This window comes from Ursus maritimus, unplaced genomic scaffold (assembly GCF_017311325.1).
Source record: "Ursus maritimus isolate PB19 unplaced genomic scaffold, ASM1731132v1 scaffold_12, whole genome shotgun sequence".
Lineage (NCBI taxonomy): Eukaryota > Metazoa > Chordata > Mammalia > Carnivora > Ursidae > Ursus > Ursus maritimus.
Window position 1 is genome coordinate 12,653,237 of NW_024423564.1, and position 20,774 is coordinate 12,674,010.

General features: G+C 37.8%; 2 protein-coding genes across 4 annotated transcripts in view; one reads left to right on the top strand and one right to left on the bottom strand.

Moving 5' to 3' along the window:
• CEPT1 (choline/ethanolamine phosphotransferase 1) overlaps positions 1 to 775 on the bottom strand; it is a 37,275-nt gene extending 36,500 nt beyond the window's left edge. Inside the window, exon 1 of the mRNA XM_040626914.1 lies at positions 385 to 775. The gene's annotated coding sequence lies outside the window, so the exon portion shown is untranslated. The remainder of the gene's footprint in view (positions 1 to 384) is intronic.
• DRAM2 (DNA damage regulated autophagy modulator 2) lies at positions 1 to 20,547 on the top strand. Of its 3 annotated transcripts, none has more exons than XM_040626915.1 (11): positions 1 to 138; positions 1,200 to 1,324; positions 2,409 to 2,478; positions 4,908 to 5,002; positions 6,038 to 6,182; positions 9,894 to 9,961; positions 11,244 to 11,383; positions 17,561 to 17,738; positions 18,248 to 18,330; positions 19,552 to 19,644; positions 20,181 to 20,547. In XM_040626915.1, the coding sequence occupies exons 5-11, from the start codon at positions 6,052 to 6,054 to the stop codon at positions 20,286 to 20,288; spliced, it is 801 nt and encodes a 266-aa protein (XP_040482849.1). In that variant the 5' UTR covers positions 1 to 138; positions 1,200 to 1,324; positions 2,409 to 2,478; positions 4,908 to 5,002; positions 6,038 to 6,051; the 3' UTR covers positions 20,289 to 20,547. The 3 variants fall into 3 exon arrangements, with proteins under 3 accessions (XP_040482849.1, XP_040482851.1, XP_040482850.1); XM_040626917.1 differs by lacking the exon at positions 19,552 to 19,644 and adding an exon at positions 19,645 to 19,774; XM_040626916.1 differs by having other exon boundaries at positions 1,203 to 1,324.
• Positions 20,548 to 20,774: the final 227 nt, after the last annotated feature.

Consider the following 20,774-nt stretch of genomic DNA (forward strand, 5'->3'; position numbering starts at 1 on the left):
GCGCGCTCCGCGGGGCGGTAAGCGCGCCCCAGGCCTGGCCTGGCTGCTCGGGAGCGCGCCCTAGGGTTCCGCCCTGTCCCGATCCCGCCGGCCGGCTTCGGACGCGGTGGGCAGCCCAGGCGGGGTCAGCCGAGCAAGGTAGGCCGAAAAGGGCAAGAAGGCGAGCCCCAGCCCCCTGGAGGGGTGTGGGTTGGAGAATGGGTTCGGGCGGGTCTGGGAAGTGGAAGCCTCCCGGAGCACCCCCACCCCGTGGCTCGCGCCTCCCGGGACTACCCTGTGTGGAGCGCCGGAGAGGGACCGCTGGTCGCCGGAGCGGAGGCGGGCTCCTGCGGACCTGGGGGACGGGGGCGGGGGCGGGCTGGGCTCAGGTCTCCGCGCTTTCACCTTTGCCTCCTCATCCTAGGTCTCTCGCGGTTCTTCTCCCCTCCTACCCCCGCGGGGGCCGAGTCAGGCTCCGCCTCCCGCATCTTCTCCTGGCCGCAGGCAAAGCCCCGCAGAGATCGGCGTCCCAGGGCTTTGCGCCTCTGGAGGAAGGCAGCCCTGTAAACAATGCCATGGTTTCGTTTTAAGCGGCTATGGAGAACCTTCGCCCTAGTCCCACAAAAACTGCGGTTGGGTACCATTCCAATTTTCACTCCTGGACTCAGATTCCCTGGTAGGGGAGTTGGGGGCAGGTTTGAAGTTGAGATCTGTGGTGACCTTGTGTTTACCCGAAGCTTGTCTACCACGCGCAGTTCTGTCGCGGAGCGGACCTGAGGGGGGTGTGGGCCCAATACAGAAAGGTAAATGGCTGTGGTCCTTTGTATCCTCATACTGTTCGTGCTTTACATTAGGATACATTTGAAAGCCGGTAAACACACCCGGGAAATAATTTTAAATTCTCCCAAATTTAAATTTACACCCAAATGCATGTCTGTAATTCTTGGGGCATTATCAGATTTTCCCCCCATTTCTCCACTTGTGACAGTTGATTCAACTTATAAAAAAAAAAGTTACCTAATCTTCTAGACTCTAGGATTTAACAATTACAAGAATATCACATTTGTCAGAAGGCCAGGTTAGAGTTTAGAAAAATAACCGTTTTCTGTTATGCTTTGCTTTGGGCCTGGTGGTTCTGTGGACTTTTAAAAAAAGGGCTTAATTAAGGCTTTCTCTCTTCACTTGGAATATCCAGAATTTACTTTCTTATTGTTTTTTAGCAGGCACCACTTAGAGGAGACAGTATAAGGAATTAATCTTATTACCGGTGGCATTCAAATATTTGTGAAATTTAAGAATTGTAACTGCAGTTTTGATTCATGGATCTTCAAAGAAAGCAGAGAAGGTAGGTGGGAGATGCGAGACTATTTCCTTAAGCATTCTTACTACTAGATGGAGGGGATTCTTGCATATTTTCAAAGCTTTCTTAAATTATTAACCATTAAAATTTTAACTTTGTTTGCTTGGCAATTAGCCAGCCACACTTCTAGCTTTCCACTGTGAAAATACATGGGCAAAAGTAGTCTTCCTCACCAAGTCAGGGCATTTAAATTTTTCCGTTGTCGTTAGACTGTTAAATCATTTCAAGCCCTGCTTGTCTTCTAAACTGTCAGTTTGAACAACGAGAACCCTCAAAGCCTGAGGAGATACGCATGCAAAATGATTCACACATGCAAAGAATTAAGTGTTGTTCCCCATCCTTGTGGCTAGTTACAGTTGTACAGAATTGATAAATCAGCTGTCGTTGTTATATTGTATGCTTTCTCTGTTCTACATCTAAAGAACAACCCTTTGAGATAGCTACTTTACAAATCAGAATACTGTAACTAAGAGAAGCTTAGTAACTTTACTAAAATCATTCAGCTGGGACTTGATAAAGCTAGGATTTGCATTTGGGTAAAGCTGATCTCACAACTGTGTTCTTCCCATTGCATCACATGGACTAGTTAATGTTTTATTTTGCTTAATAATAAGCTATCCTTCTTTCCTCATTTTTGTCTTTCCTTCCATAGGAGGAAATTCAGTGTTTTTCTTTTTCTTCTGTCTTTTTTTGACGCCAGCAAAAGGGGTCTAATGTGAGAAAGGATAGGAAGACTGATATCCTAGATCTAAAATATTATTTAATTTCAGATGGTACAACATCATTATAAAACAGGCTAGTACACTTAACCCGATGCGCACCAGGTATGGTATAGAAGTGTTGAATCACTGTATTATACACCTGAAACTAATATAACCCTGTACGTTCACCAAACTAAATTTAAAATAAAAAACTAAACTCAAGTATTGACTCTTTAAAGAAAAATAACTTATTAATAATTCTATAACATAGTGTCCTACCCATGAACAAATATTGGTGCATTGACTTGAAATTGTACATGTTTAAAAGAATGTGGTTTGAAACATTTTCTTATTTTCTTTGTGTGTAGATTTCAGGATTTACAAAGGTGCAGGTTTGTGCAGATTTGAAGACCAAAATCTTATGAGCTTGTAAAACAGGTAATTTCATCTTATAACAGTGTAAAAGGAACAGCCATTTATTGATCATAAATGACAGTATTTTACATCTGTTAACTCATTTAGTTCTTGCGTAAACCTCTGTGAAGTAGGTATTAATTTAGACCATTTAACAGTTAGTACTAAAAGCTACCACTTATTATGTATCAGTAATGTGTTTCTTTACTTGTGCTATGTCAGTGCAATCCCTGTAATAGCTACTCAGCATCGTCCAATAGAACTTTCCCATGATAGTGGAAATGTTCTCGATGTTCACCATCCTTTATGGTAGCCACTAGACACATAGGGCTTTTGAGCACTTGACATGTGGCTAGAATGACTGGAAGACTGAATTTTTAAGTTTTATTTTAGTCAATTGAAATTTTAATTTAAATAGCCGCATGTGGCTAGAGAATACTGTTTTGGAACCTAGGGTTACTCTGAGGTCTTAGAATCTGGATAACCTGGAAAAATGGCAATACTGTTACTGAAATAGAAAAATCATGAATCTTTTTGGGGTTTAAGAGGATTTGGTTTTGGCTGTTTGTTCGTTCAGAACATATTTAGTGATTACTATGGGCAAGGCCCTCTGCTATGCACAGTGGAGTCTCTCATCAAGGATTTTATCCACTTAAGACCCTTTTCTTATTTGTCATACAGTAGAAGACAATAGCTGTAAGAGATGTGCAACTCGAGTGTTCTCAGAAGAAGGAGTACTTATTTCCGGACGCAAAGAGATTAGGGAAGGTTGTGTGTGGAAGATTGTATTTGAGCTCGATTTTGAAGAGTAGGAAGGATGTGGGCATAAAAAATGATTAAAGGAAGAGGAGGTTATACTTCTAGCAATAAGGTGGACACAGTGTTTTGGAAATTCCTTTTGCCAAAGAACCTAAATGCTGGATAAATTATATTAGCCTTTTAAATGCATTGCACGCCTGTAGAACAGAAAGGGAAATCCCCAGGGCTAAAAGGTCTAAGAGAGAACAGAAACCAGAGTAGTAAACTAGCAGTGTGTCTTTTGGCTTGGCTGATAGCAGAAATAAAGCACAATTAGGGATAGGTGATAGGCTCCTCTTGCTCCCCACCCAAGGTAGAGAGAGAGAATTCATAGCCCTTTGACCTCTCAGGTATACAACTCCAAGAGGCATCATTCACATGGTAATTTGTGTAAATGTGTTTCAGGGGATGACTTTGTTCATAAAAGTTAAAATGTAAATATTTCTACTTGAAACTGTACAACCCCTGGCCTTGGGGAACCACCTTCCCCCAAATTCAGCCAGAATCCTCAAAAAAAAATTTACTCAGTGAAAGGGGGGCTAGGAAAAATATCTCCTTCCTGGCAAAGGGGGATCACAAAGAAACTCGTTCATTTTCACCCAGGTCCAGGTGGGTGAGTAAAACTACCTCTTGAGAACTTGAAACTATAGGGTCTGCCATCACTCAGATTCAAGGTTCAAATTTACATGTCTACGTGGTCTAAAAAACCTGGAAGTCAGGAAATTAAAGTTGGCCCAGGTTGGTAATGTGCCAGACTGCCTGGCAAAAAGTAGATATAGACTCTCCCTGGAATGAGTCACCCTTAACTTAAGCCTTTTAGAATACTCCCAATTAAAATCGTCCAAATACAAGTTCATGGTGAAAAACTATAAAACAGGTGCAAGGGTTGGTGGAACCAACAAATGTGAAACTAGACTCCTCTAAGGATGTTATGTTAGAATTATCTGAAATAAAATTATTTTCAGAGAGAAGAAAGAAGAATTAAAGATTTTAGAAGTAATTCAAAATTTATAGAACTTGAGAATCATTGTCCCAGAAATTTATGCAGGGGAAAGCACTATAGAAATGTGGCAAGGAATTGTCATGTTTAACTAAATTGATGAAGAAAATTGATAGAATGTTAAAGACTAAAAAGGGAAAAAAAAAAAACGGAAGGGAGGAGATTATGATAATTGAAGCAGGAAATTATTCAAATCAAGTCTATAATGGTGACTTTAGGGATAAGGGAAAAGAAACTTATCTAGCAAGATTTAAATGTACATATTTAGCATCGAGTCAGATGATCAGAGTAAGTGACAAGTACAAGTCAAAAATGGCTGAGATTTCATTATTAGGAAGAAACTGAGCACAGCAGAGGGTTATGCAGTTAAGAGTTCTTACAGAGTTCATGGGAAATACTCAATTTCTGTCCATCAAACTATGAGAAGATACTCCTCCAAACATGACATTATTTTCACATGCATAGGAGTAATTTCTTAGAATTTGAAAGTATTTCTGTATTTATTTTTAAAAATTAAATGCATTCAGATACATTAATGTCAAGTAATCATAAGTGAATTCGGAAACGATATCCTCAGTCTGGAATTTAAGAGGGAAAGTGGTGATGTGTGATATGTGTGTATTTAGGTGCTCTTTTTCTTTTCCCCCTCACGTAGGAGCTGGAAATATAATGGTGAACGAAACAGTTGGTTCCCGCTCTGTCAGAACCTAAGGTTTAGTGACGAAGATAAAACCAAGCAAACAAGCAACAGTTAAGTGAGATGAATGCCCTGGTCGGGGAAGTAAAGGGTGCTCTCGGAAACAAAGTAGGGACACTCAGCTGAAGCTGGAAGAGTTGGTACTTGAAAATATATAGGAGTTAACAGGTGGTAGTGAGGCTGGAGGGTGATAGCATGGTAGTCCGTTACCCAGACAGAACAGTGTACATGAAGGTCTGCGAGTGTACGAGAGAGCATGACACATTTGAACATCTGAAAGAAGTTTGTTGTAGCCGTATAGCATAGTGATTGGTGTTAGAACAGAACTGCCTGAATTTGAATTCTGTCTCTACTGAGTCCCAGCCTGTGACCTTGGACAGTGCTCTTAACCTCTGTAATTGTGTTGTGAGAAGTAAATGAGATCATGTATTTAAGGTGATTAGTAATGTGCTGACACAGAGTAGACACTGTTTGCTTTTGTAACGATGATGAAAATGATGAGAGCTAGAGCAAGGAATTGGGAACAAAGAAGTAGCCAGACATGAATTACCAAAAGGTAAGTAGAGATCAGACAATGCAAAGACCCTATAGACCGAGTTAGGGAGGAAAGACAATTTACAAGGGCACAGGGAGGCCCTGAAAGATTCTTTGTAGGAGAATAGGTGGTCAGATTGGTATTTCAGAATTAGAAGGATTACTCTGGTTTTAGGGTGGAGCCTAAATTGGTCATGGTCCACACTACAGAAGGACCATTTGGGAGATTATAATAATAGAGTAGTGGCAGTGAAGATGGAGAGAAAGGGTAGATTTGAAGGAAATTCAGGAGTCTGAATAAACAGTGCTTACTACTTGATTATGTGTGGAAAGCTGAGGGAGAAAGAACGTTTCTGGATATGGCAAGTGGGTGAAGCTTGGTTCCATTTACAGAGAAATTGAAAGCAAGCAGGTGTTAGTAGATGGTGTGGGGGATGATTTCAGAAGTGGAACAGCTCATGGTAATAAGTACAAGATAGTAGGAGTGGATGGCTAAAGTAGAAGAGATGAAATACTTGTGAATAATCTTCTCTAATTTATTTTTTCTACCTCAGAAAATCTGTTTGAGATGTGGTGGTTTCAGCAAGGTCTCAGCTTCCTCCCTTCTGCCCTAGTAATTTGGACAGCTGCTGCTTTCATATTTTCATACATTACGGCCATAACACTTCACCATGTTGACCCTGCTCTGCCTTATATCAGGTCAGTGCAATGTATTTTGTTTTATAAGAGACTATGTATGTGTCATTCACATTTTAACAATGAAGCCAACATTCCATGTTAACATTTTAAAATACAGATTTTATGTTTGACATTACAACAACAAAAGGAACATTAAAAAGGAAGTTGTATTGGTTCTATGTGATAGAGAAAGGTGGAGACAGAGGGGTATGATTCACTTAGTGAATTAGGACACTTTAAGTGCCTTGTCTTCCAAATAAATATTTGAGGTTGTCTCAGAAGATGGAAGTGGAATTATTCTCCCCTTAAAATTAAAAAATACTGCAAACAACAGTAATAGTATTAAAAGATAACAGTAATGACAACTATTTATCAATCTGCATGCTGTGTACAAGGTCATGGTCTAAGCATTCTTCAGATGATAAATCACTGGATCTTTACAACTACTCTTTGAAGTAAGAATTATTACCGCCATTTAAGAGAGAAGGAAATAAGTTATTTGTTCAAGGCCACATAACTCAGTAAGGGATGGAACCAAAAATGCAGTTTGGGCAGTTTGACTCTAGAGACCCTGCTTTTAGTCTTTATGACATACCGTCTAGATCTCTCTGACACATTAAGTATCAAAATTTATCGTAATATTTTTGAAATTTCAAAACTGATAATATAAGTATGGGTACTCAGTTGCTTGTGCTATGTTCGTAAGTCTTTTTCCAGTTATAAAGGCAGTATATACTTAGCCTAACAAATTTTAAATGATACTAGACTGATTATAAAAGTAAAAAATGAAAGTCCGTTTCAACCCCTCTCCAGCTCCTGCCCGTCCAGAGGTAATTAATAGTTTGGTTGATTTCCTTCTGTAGTTTGTTTTGTCGTTATAGTTGTTTCATTTATTTATTTGTTTACATCCTGAAAAATAACCTCTCCAACATAGAAAATAGTGAATTTTTAAAGGATGACAAACCAGAAGGCTAAATTTATCTTTTTAAAGTATCAAGAAGAAATCAGAAGGTTACTATCTACATTTGTTCCCAGAATGCTATGGTGTGAAGCAAAGGATAGCAACAAATTGGGCACACTTTGGGAAGATGTGCAAAAACCAAAGATATTTTAGAATTTAAGGTTCCAATTCTAGGAATAATTTGATGAATAATCACCACTGATCACCACGCTGCTAGGGGGAAATGTAGCTTAAAGAGCCAGGTCATTCTTTAGTAACTTTTTAGAGAACGTACATCTGTAATTCCTAAGTGCCTTTCAGCATTTTTATTTCCCCTTTGAGAACTTGTCTGCTTTCATTTTAAAGAGCTTTTAATCATTTAAGAGGCCTTTGGGTTCTTTTTCAGAGTTTCAGTTCTCTGACGGTGCTGCATGTGATTTTCTGATAGTACCCTAGACACTTCCTTTTCCGTCCCTGTTCTGCCCTTTTATTTTTCTGCTACTGACCTTACTATTATTACCCTGGGATCTTTCTCCAACATTCTAATACTTTTAAACTCAGTACTACTTAATTTTACTTCTCAGGCTCATTTTCTTCATCTGAAGAATGATTAAATTAGACTAGATGCTCTGCAAAGTTCCTTTCAGTTCATAGACCCCATCTAAAACGTTTTAATTATTAATAGTCCCAAAGACATAACCAAATGTAAATTTCATTCCAAAGATAGTTCCACTGCAGGTATGTTTCAGGTGTTTTCTTAGTTGGTTCAAGTAGTGGATGCCCAGGTAGATTGCACAAGATGAGTACTGGGGCACGAGAACAAACTTTAGAATTTCTATGTATATTTTTTAATCTCGATATTTGAACTTATATGATAAATACATATATTTTGAAGTTACATGATCAGACTTTTTTTTTTTTTTTTTTGATGGCATGTGATCAAAATAGTTTGACGACCACTGGGTTGGAGGGCTGTGCTGATGAGGTGATGGACTTGGCTGTTTTCATTTGTACGCCAGTTTGTAGTGGTCTATTCCAGAGCCAAGGCAGGAGCACACTTAGCTGGCCATCTTGGAAATGCATGCTTTTGTTTCCTTATAGGGTATTTCGAAACTGTAGCATCTCTTGAAATACAATATTAAAATTTTACAAGAATTTTACAAGAATATATATATATACTAGAAAATTTGAAAGGTAGAAGAAACATAACAAAACCATAATCTCCATTCCCTGAAGATGATCAGAGTAACAAAATCTTTTGTTTCTAAAGATGCATCTTACAGGTGGAAGGAGCAGTCCTTAGAATTTATATGTGTTACTTTACTTTTTGTAAACCTAACCCAAATGTTCAGCAAACCTAATTGATTCCTTACCAGACGTGACTTCCCATCTCTTTTTTATTCCTGTTACATTGTGTTAGCTGAGATCCTTCTTATCTCTTTTCTCTAGTACTTCAATTCGTGGCCGAAGACTGTCTTTTTCATTTTTACTGTAGTTTGAGGGGAGGGAAAGGAACTAACATTTAATGGGTGTCTCCCCTGTGCCTGCTGCTGTGCTAGATCTTCACATGTGTTGTCAGTTTCATTTCCTCATGTTGAGCTGATGAGGCTGGGAGGGAATTATTAGCACCATTTTGCAGATGAGGAACAGTCCTAGATAAAAGAGCATACCCAAGGTTCCACAGTAAATGGAAGGCATGCTGTTGATCTGGGTTTATGTTTTCCCTGCTGTCCTGAAACACAAGCATGTAAGCCAGTGCATTGCAATACATTGTGATCAGTGATTTTAACACAGGTCTGGACAGAATGCTCTGCGAGTCCTCATTCTGCTAGAGGAGTTGGCCAAGGCTTTGGAGGGCAGGGAAAAACTGGTCTCACGTGCAAGCTCCAAGAGGGGAGCTTTGTCTCTTTTACTAACCACTCTACTCCTGTCCCTAAAATACTGTTGGGCACATAGTAGGTGCTTGATAAATGTTTTTTAAATTAACAGGAGATGATTAGGTATTAACTGAATTGTAGACAGGGTCAATAACAGATGACGAAAGCAGAGTTGTGAAAGGATCTGTAGTGTTTAGGGAACATTCAGGTGGAACAGAGGAACACACCTTCCCAGTTGATGGAAGTCAGTAACACGGCCCTAACATAACCCAGGATAGATTTGTTGGGGCTTTTTTTTGGGTTTTTGGGGGGGGGGGGTTGGTAAGATTTTTATTTATTTATTTGAGAGAGAGAAAGCGAACAAGCGGGGAGGAGGGGCAGAGGGAGAAGGAGAAGCAGACTCCCCACTGAGCAAGGAGCCCTATGCAGGACTCGATCCCAGGACTTTGGGATCATGACCTGAGCCGAAGACAGCCACTTAACTGACTGAGCCACCAGGCACCCAGGTTTTTGTTTTTTTTTTAATCAATTTCTGTTGATTTCTGTTATCTGAAAGAGAAATAATCTCAAGTGATATCAGAAAAAAGTGAACTGCCTTCGGCTCAGGTCATAATCCCAGGGTCCTGGGATGGTGCCCCACATCAGGCTCTTTGCTCAGCGGGGAGTCAGCTTCTCCCTCTTACTCTGTGTTCTCCCTTTCTCTCTCAAATAAAATCTTAAAAAAAAAAAAAGTGAGCTAGATAAATGCTGTGAGCTCGAACAGTCGTGTTCTCATAAAATTATATGAGTTTGAACTTACGAATGTATAAAAAGATACAGGATTTGAAGTAACCCGTTATTTCTTATTCCTTAGAAAAAAATACACATGTATATTTAGTGTGAGAAATCCACATACCTTCTTTTTTTTTCTTTCAGTGACACTGGTACAGTAGCTCCAGAAAAATGCTTGTTTGGGGCAATGTTAAATATTGCCGCAGTTTTGTGTAAGTAATGGGAATTGTTTTAAAAATCAAAATTAATAGTGAAATTGCCCTTTCCTTCTTTAAACACTTGTTTACTTGTTTTAGTTTCTGGTTATACCTGAGGGAATGTTATCACTAAATTATTGATCCCAGATATGTTCCTTTTAAAAGAAAAGCAGTTTCTGAAAATGCTAAATTATAGAAATAAATCCTTAAAAACTATCTGTGAGCCTATTTGACTACTCATCCAAATAGAAGTTGTAAAGTATGACCAAATATTTCTTGAGACCTTAAGTGGATTTCTTAAGTGACCAGTAGAGGACAAAAAACTGTAAACACACTGACCACAACTAACACCAACTAAATTCATTTAGGATAAATAATTTAGAAGTTTAAGAGTAGCAGTGGAACCATGTTTTAATTTTTGAATGACGTTCTAACGCCAAAGGAATGGAATTCTGTATTTTACATTCCTGTTCATTATTTATTTTTTGAATCAAACTTTTATTAATGGTTAACTAAAATATTTTTCCATCAGTTGGGATTGTTTTAAATATTTGCAGTCTTCCATATGATATTTATTACCTGCTTGGATCAAAAATGGAAGTCAAGGAAATGAATGATTCAGTGTGTAAAAGTTCATCTTATGACTGGGGTTTTAAAAACGTGTCTACAGAAGCATATCTCTTTCATTTCTTCATTTCTTTGGCAATATTTTTGCAATGGAAAACTTGATTTGATTTGACCCTTTCTTGACTAACAAAGATGGTAAAGTGGGTGTTTTTATTTGTTTTCTGTGTAATCGATTGCTATATCTGATTGAACCAAGTTATAATAATTTGAAATAAAATGAAATGGGAGTGAGGCAAATCACCCTTTGGTGTTTTTTTTTTGTTTTATTTGTTTTTGGGTTTTTTTTTTTTGCCAATACCCATTTTATCCATATTTTAGCAATAATTAATGCTAATCATATAGAATATTTTGTTTTAATAACACTTAGCATTAGAGATTTTCAGAAAACGCTAAACTTATCTCTTAAATTTTTTCCAAAATATTTGTGAATGTGAGGCCCACGGGAGGCCAGTGCATTTCAGTCACACAGAGATATTACTGGTTCCATAATGCAACCTTAAAGGTTCTTTAAAATCAACAGCTGTTTCTGTTTTTTTTTTTTTTTTTCCTCTTCTCTCAAATTAACTTTGAAAGGAAGATTTATGTTAGGTGACCTTTGTTAACTCTTTGTTGGCAACTCTATTCCCTGGTTACTTATTACTTTGTTGTCTTTCGGGTTATCTCTTCCCAGGCATCGCTACCATTTATGTTCGTTACAAGCAGGTTCATGCCCTGAATCCCGAAGAGAGTCGTATCATCAGATTAAACAAGGCTGGCCTTGTACTTGGATTACTGAGTTGTTTTGGACTTTCTCTTGTGGCAAACTTTCAGGTTTGTGTTTCAGCCCAGCATAGGTATTTTCCCGAGGTACATAAATTAATACATGTTAAAAAGGAAATGTGAAACGTTCAGTTACACACTGTTATTGTTTCTTTGCCTTAACAAAGTAGAATCCCCTGCCTTTAAATTATTTGACCTTCTTAGGGATCACTACATACACAATTAGAAAAATTCATTCTTATTAAGCTACTGAGCACCTATAAATTATTCTGACCTTTTAAGGATTCACAAGACTCTATTAGACTCTTTATTACTACTTAGTTGGAGATTACTCCAAGACCAGAGAGAATTGATATAAATTATAAGTGACACAATTATAGATTTAAACTTAAAAAAAAATATATGGCTAGGGGCACCTGGCTGGCTCATTTGGTAGAGCATGTGACTCTTGATCTTGGGGTTGTGAGTTCGAGCCCCATGTTGGGTGTAGAGATGACTTAAAGATCTTTGAAAAAAAATATGCTGAACAAGTTATACTCATTTACCTATTTTATATTCTTGTTTAGATGTTCCCATTGATCATCTCTATTTCTAGGTGCTCAGCCCCTCATATGAGGAAGTAAAGGGAAGGTATGGGGCTTTTCCAGCTTTTTCTCAGGGAATTCTTAAAGTAGCAAATTAAACTTCACAAATATTTTCAAACTCTGCACATTCCTTTCTATTGACATTCTGTCAGATGAGTCTTTGGTGATACCAGCTGTATCCTAGGCGTATGGGTGTTTTTTGATTAATCTCTCTGCAGTCTTCAGAGTTTCGGTTTAGACATCTGATAACATATTTAGACATCTAGTAACTATGTATACACACTCCTACAGATACACATATAGAGGCATATTCATACATCCACTGCAGGTATTTTGGGCTGGTAGATGGCTTTCCTCCCACGATGATATAAGGTGCAGACACTATCCATCTTTGAGCTCTCCCATTTCCTAAGTCCTTCTTGTCTTCTGCATCAGCCTGCTGAAACAGTCAAAGAGAACATGCAGGAATCACACCTGCTTCTTAACAACCTTGACCTGGCAGTGACTCACATCATTCCACTAACATTTATTTGCTAGACACAGAGGGGCTGGGAAATGAAGTCTTGCTAAGCGTCAGTACCTGGGGCAACTCCATACTATGGAAGGGACAGAGAATTGTTGGTGGATACCTAGCTGCCTTTGCCACAAATAGGATCCTGCCTTCACGAATCAGTTTCTAAAGCTCAGTGTTAAAAATATGTTTTGAGGAATTTTTAGTATATGGATAGTGATTCTTTGTTCCAGTTGTCCCTTTATCAATTTAACAGTATCTCTCATCCCTGTATGGTAAAAGTGAATCCCAAAGTGACCTCCACACTTAAGATGCTGCCTCTGTTAGTAACTGATTGTTGTTTACACAATGCAGTAAATTCCACTGGCAGTTCCTAATCGCACCTGTGCACGCTGCCTTTCTACCTTTTTCTCATTTACCTACAAAAACGGATTATATACTTTTTTACTGTGTTCCTTTTAGCTTTCATTCTAATTAACCTTCACCACAGGGGTCCTTAGACCTTTTGATTTTGAATCAAATTCCTTTTTTCTCTCTTGATCACATCTTTTTTCTGCAACTTTGGACCTGTTGAATTTCCTATACGTCCTTCGCTGATGGCTTCATTGCTGAGCCTATTTATAAGCAGACTCTGTAACAGTACCCTGACATCCTTCCTTCCTTTCTCATATAAACTTTTACTGCTTATTTTAAGTGGTGAGTGCATTGCCCCCACCTCTTCCCACTTCTGTCTTGCAGAAACAAACTCAAGTTATAGAGTGTGACTTGGAAGAGACTCCAGCACTGTTTTAAAGTAGGGGCTTGTTGGTTTTACCCCTTAAACATTTCTTGAAAACACCTGCTTCTCTCCATTTCCATCTCAGCTTGCGCTTCCTACCATCTCCTCAACCAGTTCAGATTTCATGATCTCTCATAGCCTGGCCTACTACCATAGCCTCCTAAATACTTCCTCTGCCTTCACTCTTACATCCCTTTCATTTAATATGCAGCCAGTGTAATCTTTTGGAATTATATATACATCTCGCTCTGTTTTCCTGTACCCCTGCTTAAAGCTGTACGGCTCCAAAGTTCCATGAAAAGAGATGTAATCGAGAGAAAAAGGAATTTGATGCGCTGCCAAGCTGCTTAATTAATTCAAAGGTCTTACATGATCTGGCTGCATGATCTACTTCTTCAGCCTCGTTCTACATCATTCCCCTTCTTAATATCCTCTGTTATACATAACACTGCACGCACTTTGCTTCTTAAATAAGACAATTTTATTTTATTCCTTTTCACATGTTTCTTTTGTTGGACATTTCACAACCCCAAACCTAAATAGATCTAGGTGTCCTCAAGATCTCCATGCAAACTACTTCCTCAGGGAGGTCTCCTCTGTGAATAGACTTGATCCTATATAGTTTGAGTTTTCTTTGTGTTTTTGTGTTCTCTAAGCCTCTGGAAACAAATTCTTCACAGCACTTACTATGGTCTAATTTTATATCTATGGTTTTTAAATTTTTTTAGCTGATCTATTTCTCCATTAATGATAAGCACAATGGTTTTGTTCACCATTGTCTATTCAGCACCTAAGATAGTACTTCAAACGAAGATGTTCTCACCGTTTAGTGACTTACTAAATAGGCCAAAGGGACTAAGCAGGATGGATAAAAATTCTCTTGCTATTACTGTGGTTGTCTATGCTTAAAAAGACCTAATGGGATTTGAAAAACTCTGACTTAAAAAATACAAATTTATGTCTTTGAAAACAACTGTGTATAATAATATTCAGCAAAACAAACACATGCTAAGCGTCCTTAGTGGCTACGTAGAGGAATTTTTCCCTTCTTAGGACATTTATCTTTCAGAAACTTGGATGGGATAAGTAAGCAGAAATCTATATTAATTTCGTAGGCCTGCCATAATAAAATACCATAAATTGAGTGGCTTATAATAACGGAAATTTATTCTCTCAAAGTTCAGGAGGCCAGAAGTCTGAAACTAAGATGTTAATAGGGATAGTTCCCTTTTGGGGACACATGCCTCTTTTCTGGTTTCCGATGGTTACCAGTAATCCTTGGTATTGCATGGCTCGTGGCAACATAACTCTGTAATTATGCCTCTGTTGTCACATGCCATTCTTTCTTCCTATGAAATTTATCCTCAAGGAAACTTTGGAGAGAGGATAAGGATAAGTAAGGAGATGAGTTCCTAAGTTTCATTAATTGCTTTTAGGTAAAGATTACAGACTATTCAATATATAATTTATAAGTTTTTTTTTTTTGCAGTGACAATTATTTAGAAGCTGTTGGAACAGTTTTTTAAATATATTTTATTTTATTTATTTATTTATTTTTATAATCATTTTTTTTTTATTATGTTAGTCACCATACAGTACATCCCTGGTTTTTGATATAAAATTTGATGATTCATTAGTTGCGTATAACACCCAGTGCACCATGCAATACGTGCCCTCCTTAATACCTATCACCAGCCTATCCCATTCCCCCACCCCCCTCCCCTCTGAAGACCTCAGTTTGTTTCCCAGAGTCCATAGTCTCTCATGCTTCATTCCCCCTTCTGATTACCCCCCTTTCTTTATCCCTTTCTTCTCCTACCGATCTTCCCAGTTCTTATGTTCCATAAATGAGAGAAACCATATGATAATCGTCTTTCTCTGTTTGACTTATTTCACTTAGCATAATCTCCTCCAGTCCCGTCCGTGTTGCAGCAAATGTTGAGAACTCGTTCTTTTGCTACTGACCCACATATCTCTGTAATTTTTCTCGTCTTTGTCCAAGGATAAGTTTTTGTCTTTGTTTTCTGAAAAGTTATATTTTTAAAGAGGACAAAATAACTTTTGCAGGTGTGTCAAAGATTTTAACTTATTAATTAATGAGGGAAATAGTAGGTATTACACATAAGCTCAAAAGAGAAGTTAAGGTACCACATGTTTGTGGTCCGATAAGGAAGCTAAAATAAATTTATGAGGTAAAACTCATCATTATGCACAAAGTGATAATATTCAAAAAGACAATTTGCATTTATATAGATATGGATTATTTGCATTATATCAGTTTTCTATAAGTTAACTTCTGTCTCTGCACATAACTTCTATCATTACAGAAGTTTTCTGTGAAAAATAGCCTGATCAGAGCCAAGTAAAACTCACATTCATGTAGAACCAGCCCCAGAGGCTCTAACATTCCACTGGAAGATACTCTCTGGCCTATTTTTAAGATCTTTTGCTGTTTTCCTGGTCTCTAAAATGACAAAATTGAATGTACAAGCAGAAGTACTGCCAGTTAAAACCAGTTTTAAATGCCTTTATTTTTAATTATAAAAATATAGTAATCGCTCTTCATTCTTTATTTTTACTTTCTAATTCATAGGATTTTGTTGTTGGGACTGTGTACTGATCACAGGTGGGCATCGATCAAGCTATATCTATATTTAGCTTCATCAATATATATGAGAATATTTTTAAGGGGAAAAATTCACTCATATTCCTGCTCGTAGCCCTAAAATAGTTAATTTCGTTTTTGCCTCTATTTTTCTAGCCTTTATTCATATGTATAGATAAATTCCCATAAGAAGATGATACCACTTTGTATTGTTTTACGGGTGCTGAAGTTTTTTTTCTTTGTTACCCAAAGTGGTAATAGCAATGCATTTTTTTTTCTCTTCCCAGTGCTCATCACTTATTGCCAGTTATAATACCACAAACCGAATCAAAATAGCCCTTCCTCTCCAAAAGAAAACCAATGGCTTTGGCAAAAACATTGTTATCTTTTACTTCTTATAGCTTCAGCTAAAAAATTGGGCTCTGTGTTTGTGAGTTAGCACAGTCGATTGTGAAAGAAGGGACCCAGACCCTAACTTCTCCCCTCTTGTTACCTCGTCGTACACCCTCTGCCAGGTGCTATACGGTGCCTTCTCAACCAAGTGAAATGCAGACTGCATCAGCTTCGAAAACTAGAGTGGTTCAACCGAAAACGTTTGTAGAATTTTTGGAGAGCTGTTGTCACTTTTAAGCAGAGGGTACATGTAGTCAGAAGTAAAATGTAAATGAATACCTGTAAGAGTGAGGTAAAGGAGAAAAAAATAGGAATGTATGGTAATCTCTTGTATAATTTTCAAAACCAATCAATGAGGGGCGCCTGGGTGGCTCAGTTGTTGAGCATCTGCCTTCGGCTCAGGGCGTGATCCCAGGGTCCTGGGATCGAGCCCCGCATCGGGCTCCTCCGCTGGGAGCCTGCTTCTTCCTCTCCCACACCCCCTGCTTGTGTTCCCTCTCTCACTGGCCGTTTCTCTCTCTCTGTCAAATAAATAAATAAAATCTTAAAAAAAAAAAAAAAAACAATCAATGAGAGCCAAGAAGGAATGCTTTAAGTTTTTGAGCCTTTAAATTGCACTTAGATTTAAATTAGATTTAAGTTGAAATTCCCTCCCTCCAGCTTCCCTACCATCCTGATCCTCCTTTGCCGGGCACTACTCTTTTCTGTAACCCTTATTACCGTCTGACATATGATGGACTTCACTTATATCTAAAGTTCATTACTTATTGTTTGTGCTGCTTCACTTGAATGTCAACTCTGAGGGCCAGATTTTTTTTTTTTTTGAGATTTTATTTATTTATTTGACAGAGATAGAGACAGCCAGCGAGAGAGGGAACACAAGCAGGGGGAGTGGGAGAGGAAGAAGCAGGCTCATAGCGGAGGAGCCTCATGTGGGGCTCGATCCCGGAACGCCGGGATCACGCCCTGAGCCGAAGGCAGACGCTTAACCGCTGTGCCACCCAGGCGCCCCTGAGGGCCAGATTTTTGTCTGTTTTGTTCACTAGTATATCTGAGTACTTAGAACACTGCTTGACACCGAAAAGGTACCCAGATAAACAAACATATTATTCAATGAGTAAATGAATAGTAACGCTCGTATTTTTAGTAGCGATGTAGGAACAGTTTGCTTTATTGTAATCTCCTGGCTTTTGTGGAGTACTCAGAGGGAATTGCTTCAGGAAGTAATCTCTAGAACTCAGTCCTTTTCCATTCAGTGACTGTTCTTTTGAGATCACTAGCTTGTGCTTTTAAATACTGTGTTGGCAACATGTTTTGAGTTTCTCTTATTTACTTACTTCTTCTTTCTACCTCTCAGAAAACAGCCTTTTTTGTTGTGCACGTATGTGGAGCTGTGCTCACCTTTGGTGTGGGCTCATTATACATGTTCGTTCAGACCATCCTCTCCTACCAAATGCAGCCCAAAATTCACGGCAAACAAGTCTTCTGGATCAGACTACTGGTAGTTATCTGGTGTGGAGTAAGTGCACTCAGCAGTATCCTTTGCTGTAAAATGTAACTATACTTGGAAGGGAATGGAGTAACAATTTAGTGAACGCTGTTGGCTTCTTGTGAGCAGGCATTCTGTGGGTGAGATTCTTGGGTTAATAACCCTAAATGAAAGGACTTGAAACATGAAATTCAAATTTTACATGGAACCTCAGTAATTGAGCTGGGAGCAAAGGTAAGATTCAGCCTGATCATACTCACCTCAGAGATATGAAGGATGAGTTAATGCCCTCCCGAGAACAGTTACGTAGCAGAATCTTAGGCTAGTACTGCTGATTTACTGAGCAAAGAGGGAATGCAAACCATTTCATAGTAATCCTCTGGGTACATTTTAATTTTCACTACTGCTGTATAATATCTACTCTTTAAGAAAATGGGTTTGGACCTTGGAAACAAATGTATGAGTAATCCTTGTGGACCTTTAAAGTGATTTTTATTTTGAATCTAATTTAAACTTAGAGGTTTTCTCTCAGATTCTCCTTGACTTTTTTTATAGTGCTGACTTGCTCATCACTTTTGTACAGTGGGAATTTTGGCACAGATATCGTACAGAAACTCCATTGGAACCCTGAGGACAGAGTAAGAACTTGGAATCTATAAAACTTTTATATTAAAGATGACTACTTTGGTTGATTTTGATGTATTTTTAATTTCATCACTGAAAATGATACTTTTTCAGTAGAATAATCATTAGGATTATTTTCTACTTACGATCAAGTTTATGTAGCACCACCTGTATTCTTCTGTCACATTTCAGCAGTGAACATTTTCAAGACACAAGGACAATTGTGATGGCAAAGAGTTTTCTCAGAGATTGACTCCACTGAATATGGATATAATGTACAACAAACCCAACTGAGATCTTTTATTATTGGAGTACTTTTTTTCTGAATTACCATCTACAAGTTTATTATTACGGACTCTGCATCTGGGTTCCAATATAGTGGATATCTGAGTGGAGATAACGTCTTTGATCCTGAGGAAAAAAAGAGGAGGAACATACACTAACTAGATGATAAAATAAGTTCATCTGTTTTCACAAACCTCTCAGTGGCATTTCATTTTGAATTATTTTTAAAGAATTAGCCCTGGATAGGTCATGTTTGTCAGAATGAAAGAATGAAATGATTTACTAGTTTCCCTCAATTGTAATCCATATATAATTTAATGCTGTAAAAATAACACTAAGTTTATCATGAGCATTTTTTACTGAACATTGTTAGTGGCATTTAAGGAATCATGGCTGTGGGAAAGGCATTAACTTCCCAGTTACAGAGTAGAGGTTCTCCTGTTCTTAGTTCTTCAAATAGAAGTTTTATTTGCTCTTCATGAAGTTACAATAGGTAGATCATTTAAGAGGACTTTCCTAATGTTTTTCTTTAATTCTACAGATTTCAATAAATTAAGGATTGTTTTGTTTTTTTCTAGAAAGTTCATATATGGAATTATTTATATAGAATTAAGTTTTTAAACAAGCCTTATTTTAGACAGTTTTATATTTACGGAAAAATTGTGAAAATAGTGCAGAGGGTTCTATATTATCAATATATTCTGTACCTACCCCTTTTATTAGCATCTTTAATTAGTATCGCATGTTTGTTACAATTAATAAACTCATATGGATACATTTTTAACAAAAGGCCGTAGTGTATTAATATGTCTTTAGTGTTTACCTGATGTCCTTTGAATTTCAGAAGGCAGATTGGTTTGCAGGTTTTATGGGTCTTCTGTTTGAGAGAAATTCTGGATCATTCAGATGAAATGTCACAGAATTATTCTTTTTTTCCGTTGTCACTCAAGGGTTACGTGCTTCACATGATCACCACTGCAGCAGAATGGTCTATGTCTTTCTCCTTCTTTGGTTTTTTCCTGACTTACATCCGTGATTTTCAGGTAAGAAAACACAACATTAGATTCATGCAAACTTCCCTCAGGTGGAATAAAAGAAGTTGCTATAGTCAAGTCTCCAACCTTTTTGGAAATTAACTTCAGAAGCAGCGATGCCAGAAGAGGAGCTTCTCAGGTAAACCATTTCTGTGTTCGGGAAAGTAGTGTGTTGTTAGTAAGGGGTTCAGCCTTGAAAATAGGATTGTAAAGCAAGTAAATTTGCAGAAAACTTTTCACAGAATTTTCATCAACTCTGCCTATGTTTACATAGGCCATCCTCAACATTTTCACGATTCCTTTTAGAAACTAAAGAAAAATGAAGAACTTCTGAGTAGAAAAGCTTGGTTTTCCTAACTCTGTTGGTACTACAGATGATACCTTTGGCAGTACAACATCTGTCTCAATCTTGTTACTCATTAGAATTGATTTACGTCTCCAATCCCAAAAATATTCTCCAGAACGTATTGAAGATGTGACATGGAAGACATTGAAGATGTCTTTAAGGAACAAACATCTATATATAATTTTCTTTTCTGTTACAGAAAATTTCTTTACGAGTGGAAGCCAATTTACATGGATTAACCCTCTATGACACTGCTCCTTGCCCTGTTAACAATGAACGAACACGGCTACTTTCCAGAGATTTATGATGAAGGGATAAAAATGTATCTGTGATGATTATGATTCTCAGGGATTGGGGGAAATGTTCATGAAAGTTCCTTATTCTGCTCTGAAATTTTTAACCAGTTAATCAAGGCTGACAGTGATATTGATGAATACGGATAATCAAGAGACATGAATAAAGCCATTTGATAAGTTATTTTAAAGGTTATCTTCAAGAAGACCATGTAAAAACATTTATGCCTATACTTTTTTTTAATCCCAGAAAATAAAACCAAAGGACTACAACACTGTAGATTTTTTTCTGCTTTGTTTAAGAGAAACAACAAGAAGTGCACCAAGCAGTCCTCAAAATCCAGCCTTTCATATTTTCTAAATCATTGTAAGCCATGTTTTGTTTGGAGCACTTTTATAAGAAACATTTTCCAGGACCCCAGATACTCAGCATTGCTCAGCATCTCCTTTAGAATTGGATTTTGAAGTAATAGGTTCACCATATCAAACATTTCTTACAG